The sequence below is a fragment of the Tasmannia lanceolata genome, unplaced genomic scaffold (genome assembly GCF_043159265.1).
Source record: "Tasmannia lanceolata isolate RefF3 unplaced genomic scaffold, GAP_Taslan_0.1 ptg000004l, whole genome shotgun sequence".
Lineage (NCBI taxonomy): Eukaryota > Viridiplantae > Streptophyta > Magnoliopsida > Canellales > Winteraceae > Tasmannia > Tasmannia lanceolata.
The window spans coordinates 13,819,620-13,832,500 of record NW_027518681.1 but is presented as its reverse complement, the minus strand read 5'-3'; the positions used below and the strand labels follow the sequence as shown (position 1 = coordinate 13,832,500).

The following is a 12,881-nucleotide window of genomic DNA, read 5'->3' as shown; positions in this document are numbered from 1 at the left end:
AAAATCCCTTTTTTCCTGAAATCAGAGACATACATCTCATTTGGGAATGCATGGTTGTTTTTACAAATTCAATGACATCATGGGGAAGAAATTTGATAGTTTTTCCTCTTCTTTAAATGCAAATGCATTCCTTTTTTTCTAATCATGTCAGAATTGATTGGAGATCTTGTGGTAAATGTCACTTCATTATGTTGTTTTCATATTATCTCATGACATTGATATTTTTATTTATGTTTTGGCAACAAAGCTTCACTGATATGGGGCAGTTGTGGAGATGGATGGTAGAGTCTCCATCAGCTCCTCCTGACTCAGAGCAGGTTGGGCTTCTTAGATAATTTTTTTCCTTATTCCTTCTCTCTTGTTGTCTCGATTCTTTTTGTTTTTTTACTACTGTTTCTTACAATCAAAGTGAGTTTTAATAAATTTATAATTTTGAATAGTTTCTGCTCTCAGAAGCTGGTATGAATGTTGTTTCTTCTTTTATTGGGGCTGTTATGTAAATCCTTTCGCAAATTGTTCCTTTAATTGGATATCCTTCTGGCACAATTTTTTCCTGATAATTGTCCATCGTTCACTAATTTTGCTCTGCTAATATTTTTTCTAAGAACATAAGGATAGCGAGTATTTTCAAAGATAAAGTAAATTCATGCTTGCTACTGTGTGGAGAACAGACCCAATTTGATCGATTGAGATATGAGTTTTGTGATTAAGCAAGTTTGGCTTGGTTTATTTGGTCTTATGGGGGTGATTAGCTCTGAAGCTTAGGAATGTTGGACTGGTTTATTTGATCTATTGGTATAATGAGTTTTGAATTTTTGAAGGTTGGATTGGTTTTTGTTTTTTGTTCTATCGCTGTGGAGAACAACCCCAATTTGATTTATTGATTTGTGAGTTTTCAATTTGAGCAAGGTTGGCTTGGTTTATTTTGTCTAATGGGGGAATTTGACAGAGGGGAGTAAAAAATTAATTTTGGAGTCATTTATGATTTTCAAAAAACCTAAGGCAGGTGGGTTGTACAAAGTTAGATGACAAAATGAAAATTGGGTCGATTTAGGATTGAGTTAATGCTACATTAAGTTGGGCTAGGGTTGACCTCAATTTGACCAAAATTGGGTCTACTTGCACAAATTTGTCCTAAAATTATTTTACTAACTGCCCGAATCACTGCAGCAAACCCTCCCTTCCCTTTACTCAATGGATAGCGCTTATCCTCTTTCAATCAACAAAATGAGAAGTCTATTGTTCACTAATTTTGTTCGGCTACTATTTTATCCACGAACACATGATAGCGAGTCTTTTCTAGGATAAAATAAATTCATTCTTGCTACCCTGTGGAGAACATACCTAATTGATCTATTGGGTTATTGGGTTATGGATTTTTAGTTGAAGCAAGGTTGGCTTGGTTTATTTGGTCTAATGGGTTGATTAGCTATTGAAGCTTAGGAATGTCGACTGGTTTATTTGATCTAATAGCGTAATGGGACTGCACATTATGGAAACCTCTATAGATCAGAGGGTTAGGATTATCTAATGGAGATGATCTATGGTGTACAACCTATTGAAATAAAGTGTTGGCGCCACTGTATTTTTGAAAAATACTAGAATTTAAATAGTGTCTCTATATAAATCATCTTTCAAGTAGGGACTAATACTTTTTCCGTGCTTTTTCTTTTCTTTGTTGCCCAACAAAGCCCTTCACTCTTTGCTTTCGCCTACTGCCAATCAATCGGCGAAAGGTTCTATTGCACACCTCCAATCGCTGTTCTTGCACGGTTTCCGGAAAACAGGTTTATTTGGGTATGTAAAAAATTCTTTATTTTTATTAATGATTTTTTAAGCGTTTCTCTCTGATACAGGTGCATTCGACACTACGTAGCTACTCGGTAATTCTTTGTTTGAGGGGCTAATGGACAGGTGTGTTTGCTTGTTGTAGTATTTTGATCACAAATATGGTATTTATGTATTGTTGTATCTTGTTCGTGTTAATACTAACCATTCTAATTATGTATGTCATTCAGTCATCTTCAAGGTGTATGATTGAGGCTGTAATGGAAAGGCAATGATGTATTAGAGGTGCTGCAAGATTTTACAAAATTGTTTATGTCTGAGGAGCAAAGAGAGGCAGCTTTTTGCCGTCCTTTCTTTTCTTTGGCTATTATCCACCTGTTTAGGAGAACTTTTTGCATTGGAAGTTTTAGGAGTGATATGAATGATCTTTCCCTGCGGCACTTCGGACCCCTGTTTCCACTTGGTATTCTTAGTTGGACATACTTGTTTTGGTTATAAAGAAACTTGGAGAAAAAGAATATTTTGTTGTTTTTGTTTATGGTGTTTTTAATTATCTTGTTATTGGTTATAAAGAAACTTGGAGAAAAAGTATATTTAGCTCTTTTTGTTTAAGGCGTTTTTAATTATCTTGTTATTAGTTATAAAGAAACTTGGAGAAAAAAGTATATTTAGCTCTTTTTGTCTAAGTTTCTTTTTATTATTTAACAATGAAAGATATTGAAGTCACAAGTCAATTACGAATAGATGGAAATACGTCATGGTAAACTTAAAAAATATTATACAAATAGTTTCTCTTATCATCAAGGTATGATGATTCGGTTAATTTAAATTGCTTGGATGATAATTCATTTGGAAAGCTCCAAGGCTGATATAAATTCCTAAGCAAGTCGTTGTCTACCTTCATCTTTAAGACATTCCTAGAGAAGTTTCTCATTAACAAATGAGTAAATAGCCCACTAACCAATCTATCTATCTTAAGCGTAAACATGTATAGAGACTTCAGTTGTGGACAAAGGAGCATTGCTTCATTTCTTGCTTCCCTTCTCTTAGAAAATTTTGTAAGAGCTCGCTGTGATATATTATTTTCCTTGTGTTAGGGTTAACACATATAAAACCCCTTTTATCTCCTTGTTAGCTTAGTTTTTTATGAAATGGATTTGGGTTTGGGTGACTTGGGGTTTTGCAAGAAGACTTCCTTGCTTGTTATTTTTGTTTGGAATGGAGGAATTTCAAAGCTTTGATTTGAAGCTTAATTTCATTTTCCCCACTTAACCTCTTGGTTTAAAGCAAGGTTTTAAGTGATTTCAACAATGCTTTACATCCTCCATTCCTTGCATGTTTTTTCTGAAAGTTCTATGATCTTCATGATATGTAAGAAGGTTTAATCATTGATTTCATTAGAATATAGAAATTAAAAAAAAAATTAAGAATTGCTTGAATCAAGTAAACACGACAGAATTGTAGTCTCAGTTTGCAAGTCCAGTTCACTATCGTTTGAGATTTTCTCCCCGACTTGGATCTCCAACTAATCCTCTGAGGCAGCCTCAGTTAGATCCTCATCAGTTGCTTGTGAAAATGTCAGTTATGTTAGAGGTCCTAAGCTAAGAGCCTAAAGCACAATTTCTCATAAATGTGGCCTTCTTATGGAATACTAATTTTAATATTGTTGTGCAAATGTTAAATTCTAACTGTGTGTGAGTGGATTTTGAGCTTTGGATGGAATTCCATTGAATGTGCCCGAGCATGTCTTTATTACTTCCTTTCCAAGTCACTAGATGCCTTTTTGTAATTTAGAATTGCAATGGAATCCTCTGGGACCTATATGCCAATAAATTGAGCACCGACAGTACAGAGGTCTTTTCATACCAACTAATGTCCCGTCCAACAACCGAGTTTCTTGCTGAATGAATTGCTCGGCTCCCTTAGTTTTGCACATGCGGTGTTTGAAGATAAGCCTATGCAGCCACACTATGTTCCTATCTTCTTGAATATGTTGAAAGCGATGTTAATTCTTAGATTTGGAGCTTTGCTTTGCTTGTGAATGCATGCATCTTTGAAGTTCATTTAGAGTGACCAAACATATGTAGAAATTGGGGTTCTCTGGTTGGACTTAACATCTTCACCAAATTTTTAGTGACCTAAATTTCTTGTATGAGTTGGACATCTCCTTTTGAGTTTGATCTCAGCCTATTTGGATTTGAATTTGTCTCTTGGGAATGATTGCATTGCCTAAAAATCTCCACACAAACAAATCTGAAATTTGTTCCATTGAAGCCTATAAGCTTTGTTCTGTTTTAATTAGTGTTAAGTCTCTGTAACAAGGACATAAAGCCTGCTAATTCACACCAAACATAGCTCATTTCATGGATTGTTAATTGCTAAATTCTTTGGGGTTTCCATCACAAGCCTATCTAATCCCAATGTGAGTTAAATGTTGCGTAGAACCATGAACAGTCCCTATGGCAAGATAGCTACTATTGGATGGAATTTTCTAATGGCGATACTACTCCATTGTTCTCTCAATTACTTGATAAATTAGCTTAAATGTTAAAACTCAAAACCGTTCCGGATATTATCTTGTGGCTGTTTATCTCAAGTTAAAGGTGTCTTGTGTGACTATGATCGTGAAAGAGTTGTGTTTGCAGAATTATAATAGTAGAATTCAGCTCACAGTGCCTTATTTCAGCCCCTATTGGCTTAGACTTGTACTTTCTCATTTGCATCGACTTCTCCCTACAAGTTACCCTGCATCACTAATGAGCACCTTAGTCCTGATGTACCATAATTTCTTTCTTAAAAGTTTGTGGCTAAGGGACATTGTGGTCTATAGTCATTGTACAAATATTGACAAAAAGGTGCCATTAAATATATATATATATATATATATATATATATATATATATATATATATATATATATAGAGGAAAGTGAAGCTACACGACCGAGTAGCCAAGTTAGCTACACCACAGCGCATGTGTATTGTGAGCCGTCCGATGAAATCGATCTGAGCCTCTCATTTTAAAAAACAAAGCATTCAGAAACAGCAAGGGTTTCGTTTCTCCTCCACCACAGCGCATGAAGAAAGACTTCTAGGGTATGGGTTTCTCCTCCACCGAGCAAAAGTGAAGCTAAAGATTTCTAGAAATCCGGGTTTCTCCTCCAAACGAGCAAAAGGGTTTCTCCTCCACCACAGCGCATGAAGAAAGATTTCTAGAAATCTGGGTTTCTCCTCCAAACGAGCAAAAGGGTTTCTCCTCCACCGAGCCTCTCATTTTAAAAAAAACGAAAAAGGGGTTTGGGTTTCGTTTCTCCTCCACCGAGCAAAAGGGTGTGGGTTTTTCTTATCCATTTCTCTCTTTCGGTTTTTCCTCCACCGAGCCAAACGAAGAAGGGGTTTGGGTTTGGGTTTCTCCTCCACCGACGCAAACGAAGAAAGAGTAAGGGTTTGGGTTTGGGTTTCTCCTCCACCGAGCCAAACGAACAAAGAGCAAAGAGTAAGGGTTTGGGTTTGGGTTTCTCCATCTCTCTCTTTGGGTTTTTGTCTCCACCGAGCCAAACGAAGAAGTGGTTTGGGTTTGGGTTTCTCCACCGACAAGAAGAGCAAGGGCTTCCTCCACCGCAAGGTATTTTTTTTCTTCTTAGGGCTTTGTTTCAATAAATGGGGAAATTCTACATCTCTGAAGCTTTTTTCCCCTAAATTTTTTTTGCTTCTTCTGTGTAGCAAAGCATTTTTTTATTTTTTTGTGGGTTTGCATCTTAAGCAAAAATTGATGGATTGGAATCGGCGTACTACGGTTTTTCCGGTGACCGGAAACTCAGATTGGTAGGTATTCCGACGAATCTAATATTTTTAGGTTTTGTGAATCATTTATAATTGATGGATTGGAATCTGAGTTAACTAGAAAACTCAGATTCCAATCCATCAATGCCGAGTACGCCAATTCCGTCATCGTCCGGCCTCCGGTTATCGAAAGCTGGTAGCAGATCATCCTCAAAGGTACGCCATTTTAGGGTTAGGTCATTTCATAAAAATAATAAGAAGATAGGGTTAGGTCGGGGTTTGATTTTCTAGTTAATTTTAGGTGGGAGCGGCATTTGAAAAAAACAGTAAATGTGAAAAAAAAAAAAAAACAACCATGGCCACAACCACCATCGTCTCTCACGAGAACTCCTCTCCCTTCCCCTCACCAGCGAAGCCGACAAGCAGAAAGAGGAAGGCCAGGTCGGTAAGTTTGGTTTTTCAGTTTTAAGAGATGGCTGTTATTCTGTATATGTGGACTTTATGGATGCAGTAGTGTTGCTTTCCGTACTGTTGTTGTTGAGCCTTTCTCAGTTATGTAGTTATTTTTAATTGTATTTGTGCAGGTTAATGGCGAAAAAAAAGTTCTATGTGGTTTTTAAGGGAAGGCAGGTAGGTGTATATGACAGTTGGCAACACTGTCATGTTCAAATTAATGGGTTTAGTGGAGCGTGCTTTCGTTCCTATACGAGTAGGGAGGAGGCAGAAGCTGACCTTAATGCGTTTTTCCACGGCATTAGTGGGCCTAGCAAAGATAGGAAAGAAGAGACCAACATTCCTGGGGATTCCCAAGCCTCAACAAGTTCTGCTGTGACCAGTTCGTCTTGCACTTAGGTTTTACTGTGAAGTTTGTTACTATGCTTTCCAATTACCGCAGTTTACAGTGGAGGAACATCGCCTTTGAAGGACTGCTTTGTTCTCTAGACCTGCCATGTATGTAATGTAAACGGTCCGTAAAAATGAAAATGAATTGCTTATCAACGGGTGGGTGTAGCATGTTTATTTCTCTGATCTTAGGTATTGTATTGGCTTGCTTTGTTCTCTAGACCTGCCATGTATGTAACGTAAATGGTCCATAAAAATGAAAATGAATTGCCTATCAACGGCTGCAAAAAAGGATACCAAGAGCAAAATCAAACTGTGTCTTGATGTGTTACAGCAACTACAGAAAAAATAGCATCCAACTGTGTTAGTAGAGACCAAGTAATTCAGATTTGGAAGGAAGATTTCACAATTTCTTTATTAGGTCATACTGACAGAAAGCACATACATCAAACTCTTTTTTTTTCTAAAGTGGTGTATGTTTCCCTTTACCTCATCGAATGGGACTAAATAGGAACAACAGGGACAAACACTTATGAAACGAATGGGACTAAATAGGAACCAAGAGGGATCCACCGAAGAAGACCCTCTTTTATCTAAAGTTGTAGCTCAAAATAATATACTCGAGCTCTACATTTGATTTAAACTAAGAACTTAGAAACGAGCAATAGGGTTCAACACAGTAGACCCGCAGCATTCAGTCGAGTGTAAATGCCAAATTCATGGATTCAGTTATGTTATGAACTCAGCTGCTTCAAAGCTACAAATCTGTTAATATCAATGCACGTAGCATAAATTTGGTAATTTGATGCTAGATTAGAGTGTTAGCATTAATTAACGGAGACACAAAGTTCTCTATTGATTCCCAGAAAATGCAAGTAATGCAGGGAGTGAAAATATCATCATCCATCAACAACCTGTAAAAAAAGAAAATCTGAATTTAAGCTTTCAAACCACCAAAGATGGGTCCCACAGTACTTTTTCTATGCATATGTGCTGTTGTGGACACATTATCAATGGTTTATATCATCTTAATAGGTGGGTCCCATTGTACTTTTTTCTGTGCAAGTACAACTGTCATAGAATTTCTCAATGGTGCAAAAATCTGCCCAAGATATGCTTCTTTCAGCCTATATCAGGTCTGCTACTACAAACCAAATTCTGTGAAGTCACAGCCCATTTGATACCAATGCAAAGGTTTTCCTACCAACAGAACTCCACTGATAACCATGCATGTAAATCATAAGATACAAACTTGAGGCACATATTGCATGGAAAAATACACTATGCCCAAACTTTAATTCTAAACCAACAGCTTAAGTGATTAATACAACCCATCTAATAGTTTCAAATGAATGAAGCGCAGAAAATCTGTTCCAAAATGCAGAAAAATCAAATTCCAAGCCATCAAGACGCTGCCAAGCCCTCGACCCACAATGTTTATCCTTTCTTCCTCATCATCGTACTCCTCTCGGTAAGCAAACTGCAGCTCTAGCAAACGTAAAAGACTAAGCCCTACTCCATCAAAATGCCGATAAGGAAAGAATGATCCACGCCACCCCCCTGCAACAACAATTTCCAATGAAGAAATGAAAGTGAAAAAAGGTATAAATAAACTGAACATTGCATACCACACTAATGTCCACAACTCAATCCAATTACTATGTAGCAGGTGTGTCACATTCAAGCCATGAAAGATCAAGAAGCGTGTAACTGAAAAGCCTCATATTTCCCTAAATCATATCCCTACCCTTTTACTTGTCATGTAATGCAACACCACAGCAATCACCAAAGTCCCATTGAAATGAGTAGCACATACATTGAGATGTTTGAGATGTTAAGAAACATCAAAAGTTCATCAGACCATAGCTATTTACATAACACGCTAACATGTTTACTCTTACAAATGAAGGTGAAGGGAGGTAGAGTGGTGGAGTCAATGAGCAACTACAAACCAAGAGAGACACCCTGCAAATAAGAATTTGGGAGTAATCTTAATCCCCTAATCTCAACAGAACCATAATAGCACAACAACTATAACAGGAAATAAGAAAATAAGAAAGACCAAGTTCTACTATCTGATACAATCCTATCCTTCAATTTTTTCGAATAGTTATGAAAATAAGAAATGAAGTTGTATTATTACCAGGAAATTGAATGATTGATTAAGAAACATTCTCCTCCCCTTCCTCATGCACCTCCTCCCCCTCTCCCTGTTTGCAAGTAGTCATATAATGCCCTTTTCCTCCACATTTACCACACGTGCGTTGCCTCGGCATCTCTTTAGACTTCTCAACACCAGATTTAAACCGTGTGGCAGTCTTAGGCCGACCCTTAGTTCTCACAACCATGGGGTCGCGAATAGAGATTGCACTTGATTCGCTCACAAAATTCGATTGTACTTGGCTACTAGTGTTTGGCAAAACAATTGGGTTGTCTCTCTCATCCTCTTCACCTTCTTCACCTTCCGCACACCATAAATCTAAACTTTCATCCACCTCCTTGCTAAGGCTCTTATTTTTCTGAAGTTTATCTAGCACTCTGTGAAACTTCGCTACTCGGTACCATCTCTGAAGAGGACTTCCTTCATCATCATCATCACCTCCTTGGCCTGTAACCACCCCACCACCCAAATGATGTCTTGCTCTAACTGTCCATCTAAATAAGATGTATCGGTCGGGAATGCTAAGTAAACGTTTCTCTCTCATAATGCGTAGGATGTGTTTGCATAAAATACCTTCGGTCTCAAACATCGCACACTGACATGAAGCCTTCACACCTTCCGATTCAGATTCCTCATAGACAACCTTGCACCATTTCCACCTATTCTCATCGCTCAATCCTACAAGATACTCTGAAATGCTGTCATTCTTACCCAACTCCTCATCCCAACAGTCGGTGCTATCTTTAAATTGTGCCTGGAATATGTTAAATATTGTACTGGTATAAACTTTTGCTGCCTGTGATTCCAGAGTGCTCCTTGTTTTCAATACAGCACTTGAAGTTTTAGACTTGAAATCTGCTTCAGATTCCTTATCACGCCGATCTTTGAGTGCGTTATCGTATTGTTCCACGAACTCTTGTAATGTAGTGTTCTGGTTCACAAAACCATCAAAGAAAGCATTCATGCTTTCGCTACGTGAACTCGAAGTCATGCCGGCAGTGAACGTATCTCTAAAATAAGCCGGCACCCAGTGTCTTCGTAGCTCCCACATTTTTCCTAGCCAACTTTTTTCATCAACATGATGTTTATGCACTAACTTTTCCCATTCTGTCAAACAATCTTCTATCTGTCTCCTGTAAAACCAATGATTGTACTCCTTAAAGAATTCATTAGTGGAATCTCGCATGGCAGGAACATGCTCGATTAGGTGCTTATTAATATGCCAAGAGCAAAACCGATGTCGGGTGTTTGGAAAAACGGTTGTAATTGCGTTTCTCATCGCAACATCCATATCGGTAATAATACAACCTGGAGCTTTTCCAAACATGCAATCCAACCATTGCTTAAATAGCCAAGTGAATGTCTCCTCTTTCTCATCGGCTAGAAGAGCACATCCGAATAAGGTAGACTGCCTATGGTGGTTAACACCAGTGAATGGTGCAAATGGCATCCTATACCTATTCGTCTTGTATGTAACATCAAATACTATCACATCACAGAATTTTAAGTAAGCTTCCCTTGCCCGCGAGTCAGCCCAAAACATCGATCTTAAGTTTCCATTAACATCCAACTCCATTTTAAAGAAGAAGTTTGGATCTTCTGATTGTTTCTGGTGGAATTTTGTGGCTATTTCGACTGCTTCTCTTCCCATATTGTTAGCCCTCTGTGCTCTCAAATGGGTGACCACCTGATTTGTTGTGAGAGTAGTACCTGATCCATCACATGTAACGTTAATTGCCCTTTTAATTTGACTAGGCCCCAGTCCAATCTTATCAAGATCCGTCATCAAATTTTTACATGTCGCATTCTTATGAAATTTGTTGTGCGAATGATGCAAACGCCTCCTCGGTGGAGAGGTAAGTTCGTGAGTATGATCCTCTACAAAATTGCTAACTTCCCACTTCCCATTTTTCAGTTTGATTTCCATCTTTGCGTTACAATCTTCTCTTACAATGCGACGCCTTTTAACTTCCCTACCCTCCTTTCTCTTATCTTTATCATATCTCTTTCCCTCTTTATCACACACAAATCTTCTCCATATCATTTCTCCTGTTTTCTTCGACTTAATGATCCTACATTTCCGTACTCCAAAGCCGGTAGACAACCCATATGAATTATAAAAATCGTATGCAGCGTCCTCACTATCAAACACCTGTTTGTCCACCGGTTTATGAGGTACATTGCTCCCACCCTCAATCGAAATTTCCTCCTCAACACAAGCCACAACACCCTCATTTGGATTTTCCACATCCTCCTCAACACCAACCAAAGAACAATCATTATAATTTTCATCCTCCTCAACAGAAACCAAACCACCCTCAAGTTCATCATTTAATATGCCACCGGGTTGCGACAAAGAATCATCCATAAGTAATTTGTTGGCGTCAACCTCATCAATAGATAACCCCCAAACATTCGACAACGAATCATCCATTACGCTGAAAGTCCAAACAATAATAGTTAAGCAACAGTAATTAAAACTAATAAGACAATTTTTCCGTCTTTTTATCACCAAACACACACACAGAGACATTTCAGATGAAATTTTCAAGAAAACTGCAAGATTAAGAGACACTTGATTATGAGATACACATCTGGAAGGCCGTACCAAAATTATAGAGTAAATTACAGCCCTCCAAAAATCATAGACTAAAATTTTCAAGAAAACCGCAAGATTAAGAGACACTTTGACTGATCTGAACTGTTCACTTGATAGGAGCAGCTCGGCCTATCAAATAGAAGGTTCCAATTAACCAAAAATTGGTCAGAGATGCTTTCCTACACAGAAGAAGCAAAAAATATTGGGGGAAAAAAAGCTTCAGAGATGTAGAATGGAAAATCTCCTTCATTTCCCAAAATCTAAAATCATTAGAAAAAATCCCATAGTAGTTTCTCGTGTATATGATACAAAAATAACAAACATCCGAGTTAAATAGAGAAACCCTAAAATGAAATGATTGGAAAAATCACATTAAAAACATAGACTAAAATTAACTAGAAAATCAAACCCCGACCTAACCCTATCTTCTTATTATTTTTATGAAATGACCTAACCCTAAAATGGCGTACCTTTGAGGATGATCTGCTACCAGCTTTCGATAACCGGAGGCCGGACGATGACGGAATTGGCGTACTCGGCATTGATGGATTGGAATCTGAGTTTTCTAGTTAACTCAGATTCCAATCCATCAATTATAAATGATTCACAAAACCTAAAAATATTAGATTCGTCGGAATACCTACCAATCTGAGTTTCCGGTCACCGGAAAAACCGTAGTACGCCGATTCCAATCCATCAATTTTTGCTTAAGATGCAAACCCACAAAAAAATAAAAAAATGCTTTGCTACACAGAAGAAGCAAAAAAAATTTAGGGGAAAAAAGCTTCAGAGATGTAGAATTTCCCCATTTATTGAAACAAAGCCCTAAGAAGAAAAAAAATACCTTGCGGTGGAGGAAGCCCTTGCTCTTCTTGTCGGTGGAGAAACCCAAACCCAAACCACTTCTTCGTTTGGCTCGGTGGAGACAAAAACCCAAAGAGAGAGATGGAGAAACCCAAACCCAAACCCTTACTCTTTGCTCTTTGTTCGTTTGGCTCGGTGGAGGAGAAACCCAAACCCAAACCCTTACTCTTTCTTCGTTTGCGTCGGTGGAGGAGAAACCCAAACCCAAACCCCTTCTTCGTTTGGCTCGGTGGAGGAAAAACCGAAAGAGAGAAATGGATAAGAAAAACCCACACCCTTTTGCTCGGTGGAGGAGAAACGAAACCCAAACCCCCTTTTCGTTTTTTTTAAAATGAGAGGCTCGGTGGAGGAGAAACCCTTTTGCTCGTTTGGAGGAGAAACCCGGATTTCTAGAAATCTTTAGCTTCACTTTTGCTCGGTGGAGGAGAAACCCATACCCTAGAAGTCTTTCTTCATGCGCTGTGGTGGAGGAGAAACGAAACCCTTGCTGTTTCTGAATGCTTTGTTTTTTAAAATGAGAGGCTCAGATCGATTTCATCGGACGGCTCACAATACACATGCGCTGTGGTGTAGCTAACTTGGCTACTCGGTCGTGTAGCTTCACTTTCCTCATATATATATATATATATATATATATATATATATATATACGAAAAATTAGATTTAAAATTATATTTATGCTTTGAATTGTTCTTAGAATGGATGCCAAACAATTGATATTTACGAAGTTAGCAATCTTCTGAAAAAATCTTGGACAGTATTCATATAAAACCATTGAATTCTAGTCTTCTGTTGCAGTGATAGTGCTTGTGATCAGTTATGTTGTCCTAAGATGATACCTATAT

General features: G+C 38.0%; 1 protein-coding gene and 1 long non-coding RNA gene across 2 annotated transcripts; one reads left to right on the top strand and one right to left on the bottom strand.

Moving 5' to 3' along the window:
* Window positions 1–5,244: 5,244 nt before the first annotated feature.
* Window positions 5,245–6,706, top strand: LOC143875589 (uncharacterized). The gene is made up of 2 exons (XR_013250149.1): window positions 5,245–5,411; window positions 6,154–6,706. It is a non-coding gene; the product is annotated as an uncharacterized LOC143875589 (long non-coding RNA).
* A 1,868-nt stretch (window positions 6,707–8,574) lies between these two features.
* LOC143875913 (protein FAR1-RELATED SEQUENCE 5-like) lies at window positions 8,575–11,007 on the bottom strand. The gene has a single exon (XM_077377492.1). It carries the CDS (start codon window positions 11,005–11,007, stop codon window positions 8,575–8,577), a length of 2,433 nt encoding a protein of 810 aa, XP_077233607.1.
* Between the last annotated feature and the right edge of the window lie 1,874 nt (window positions 11,008–12,881).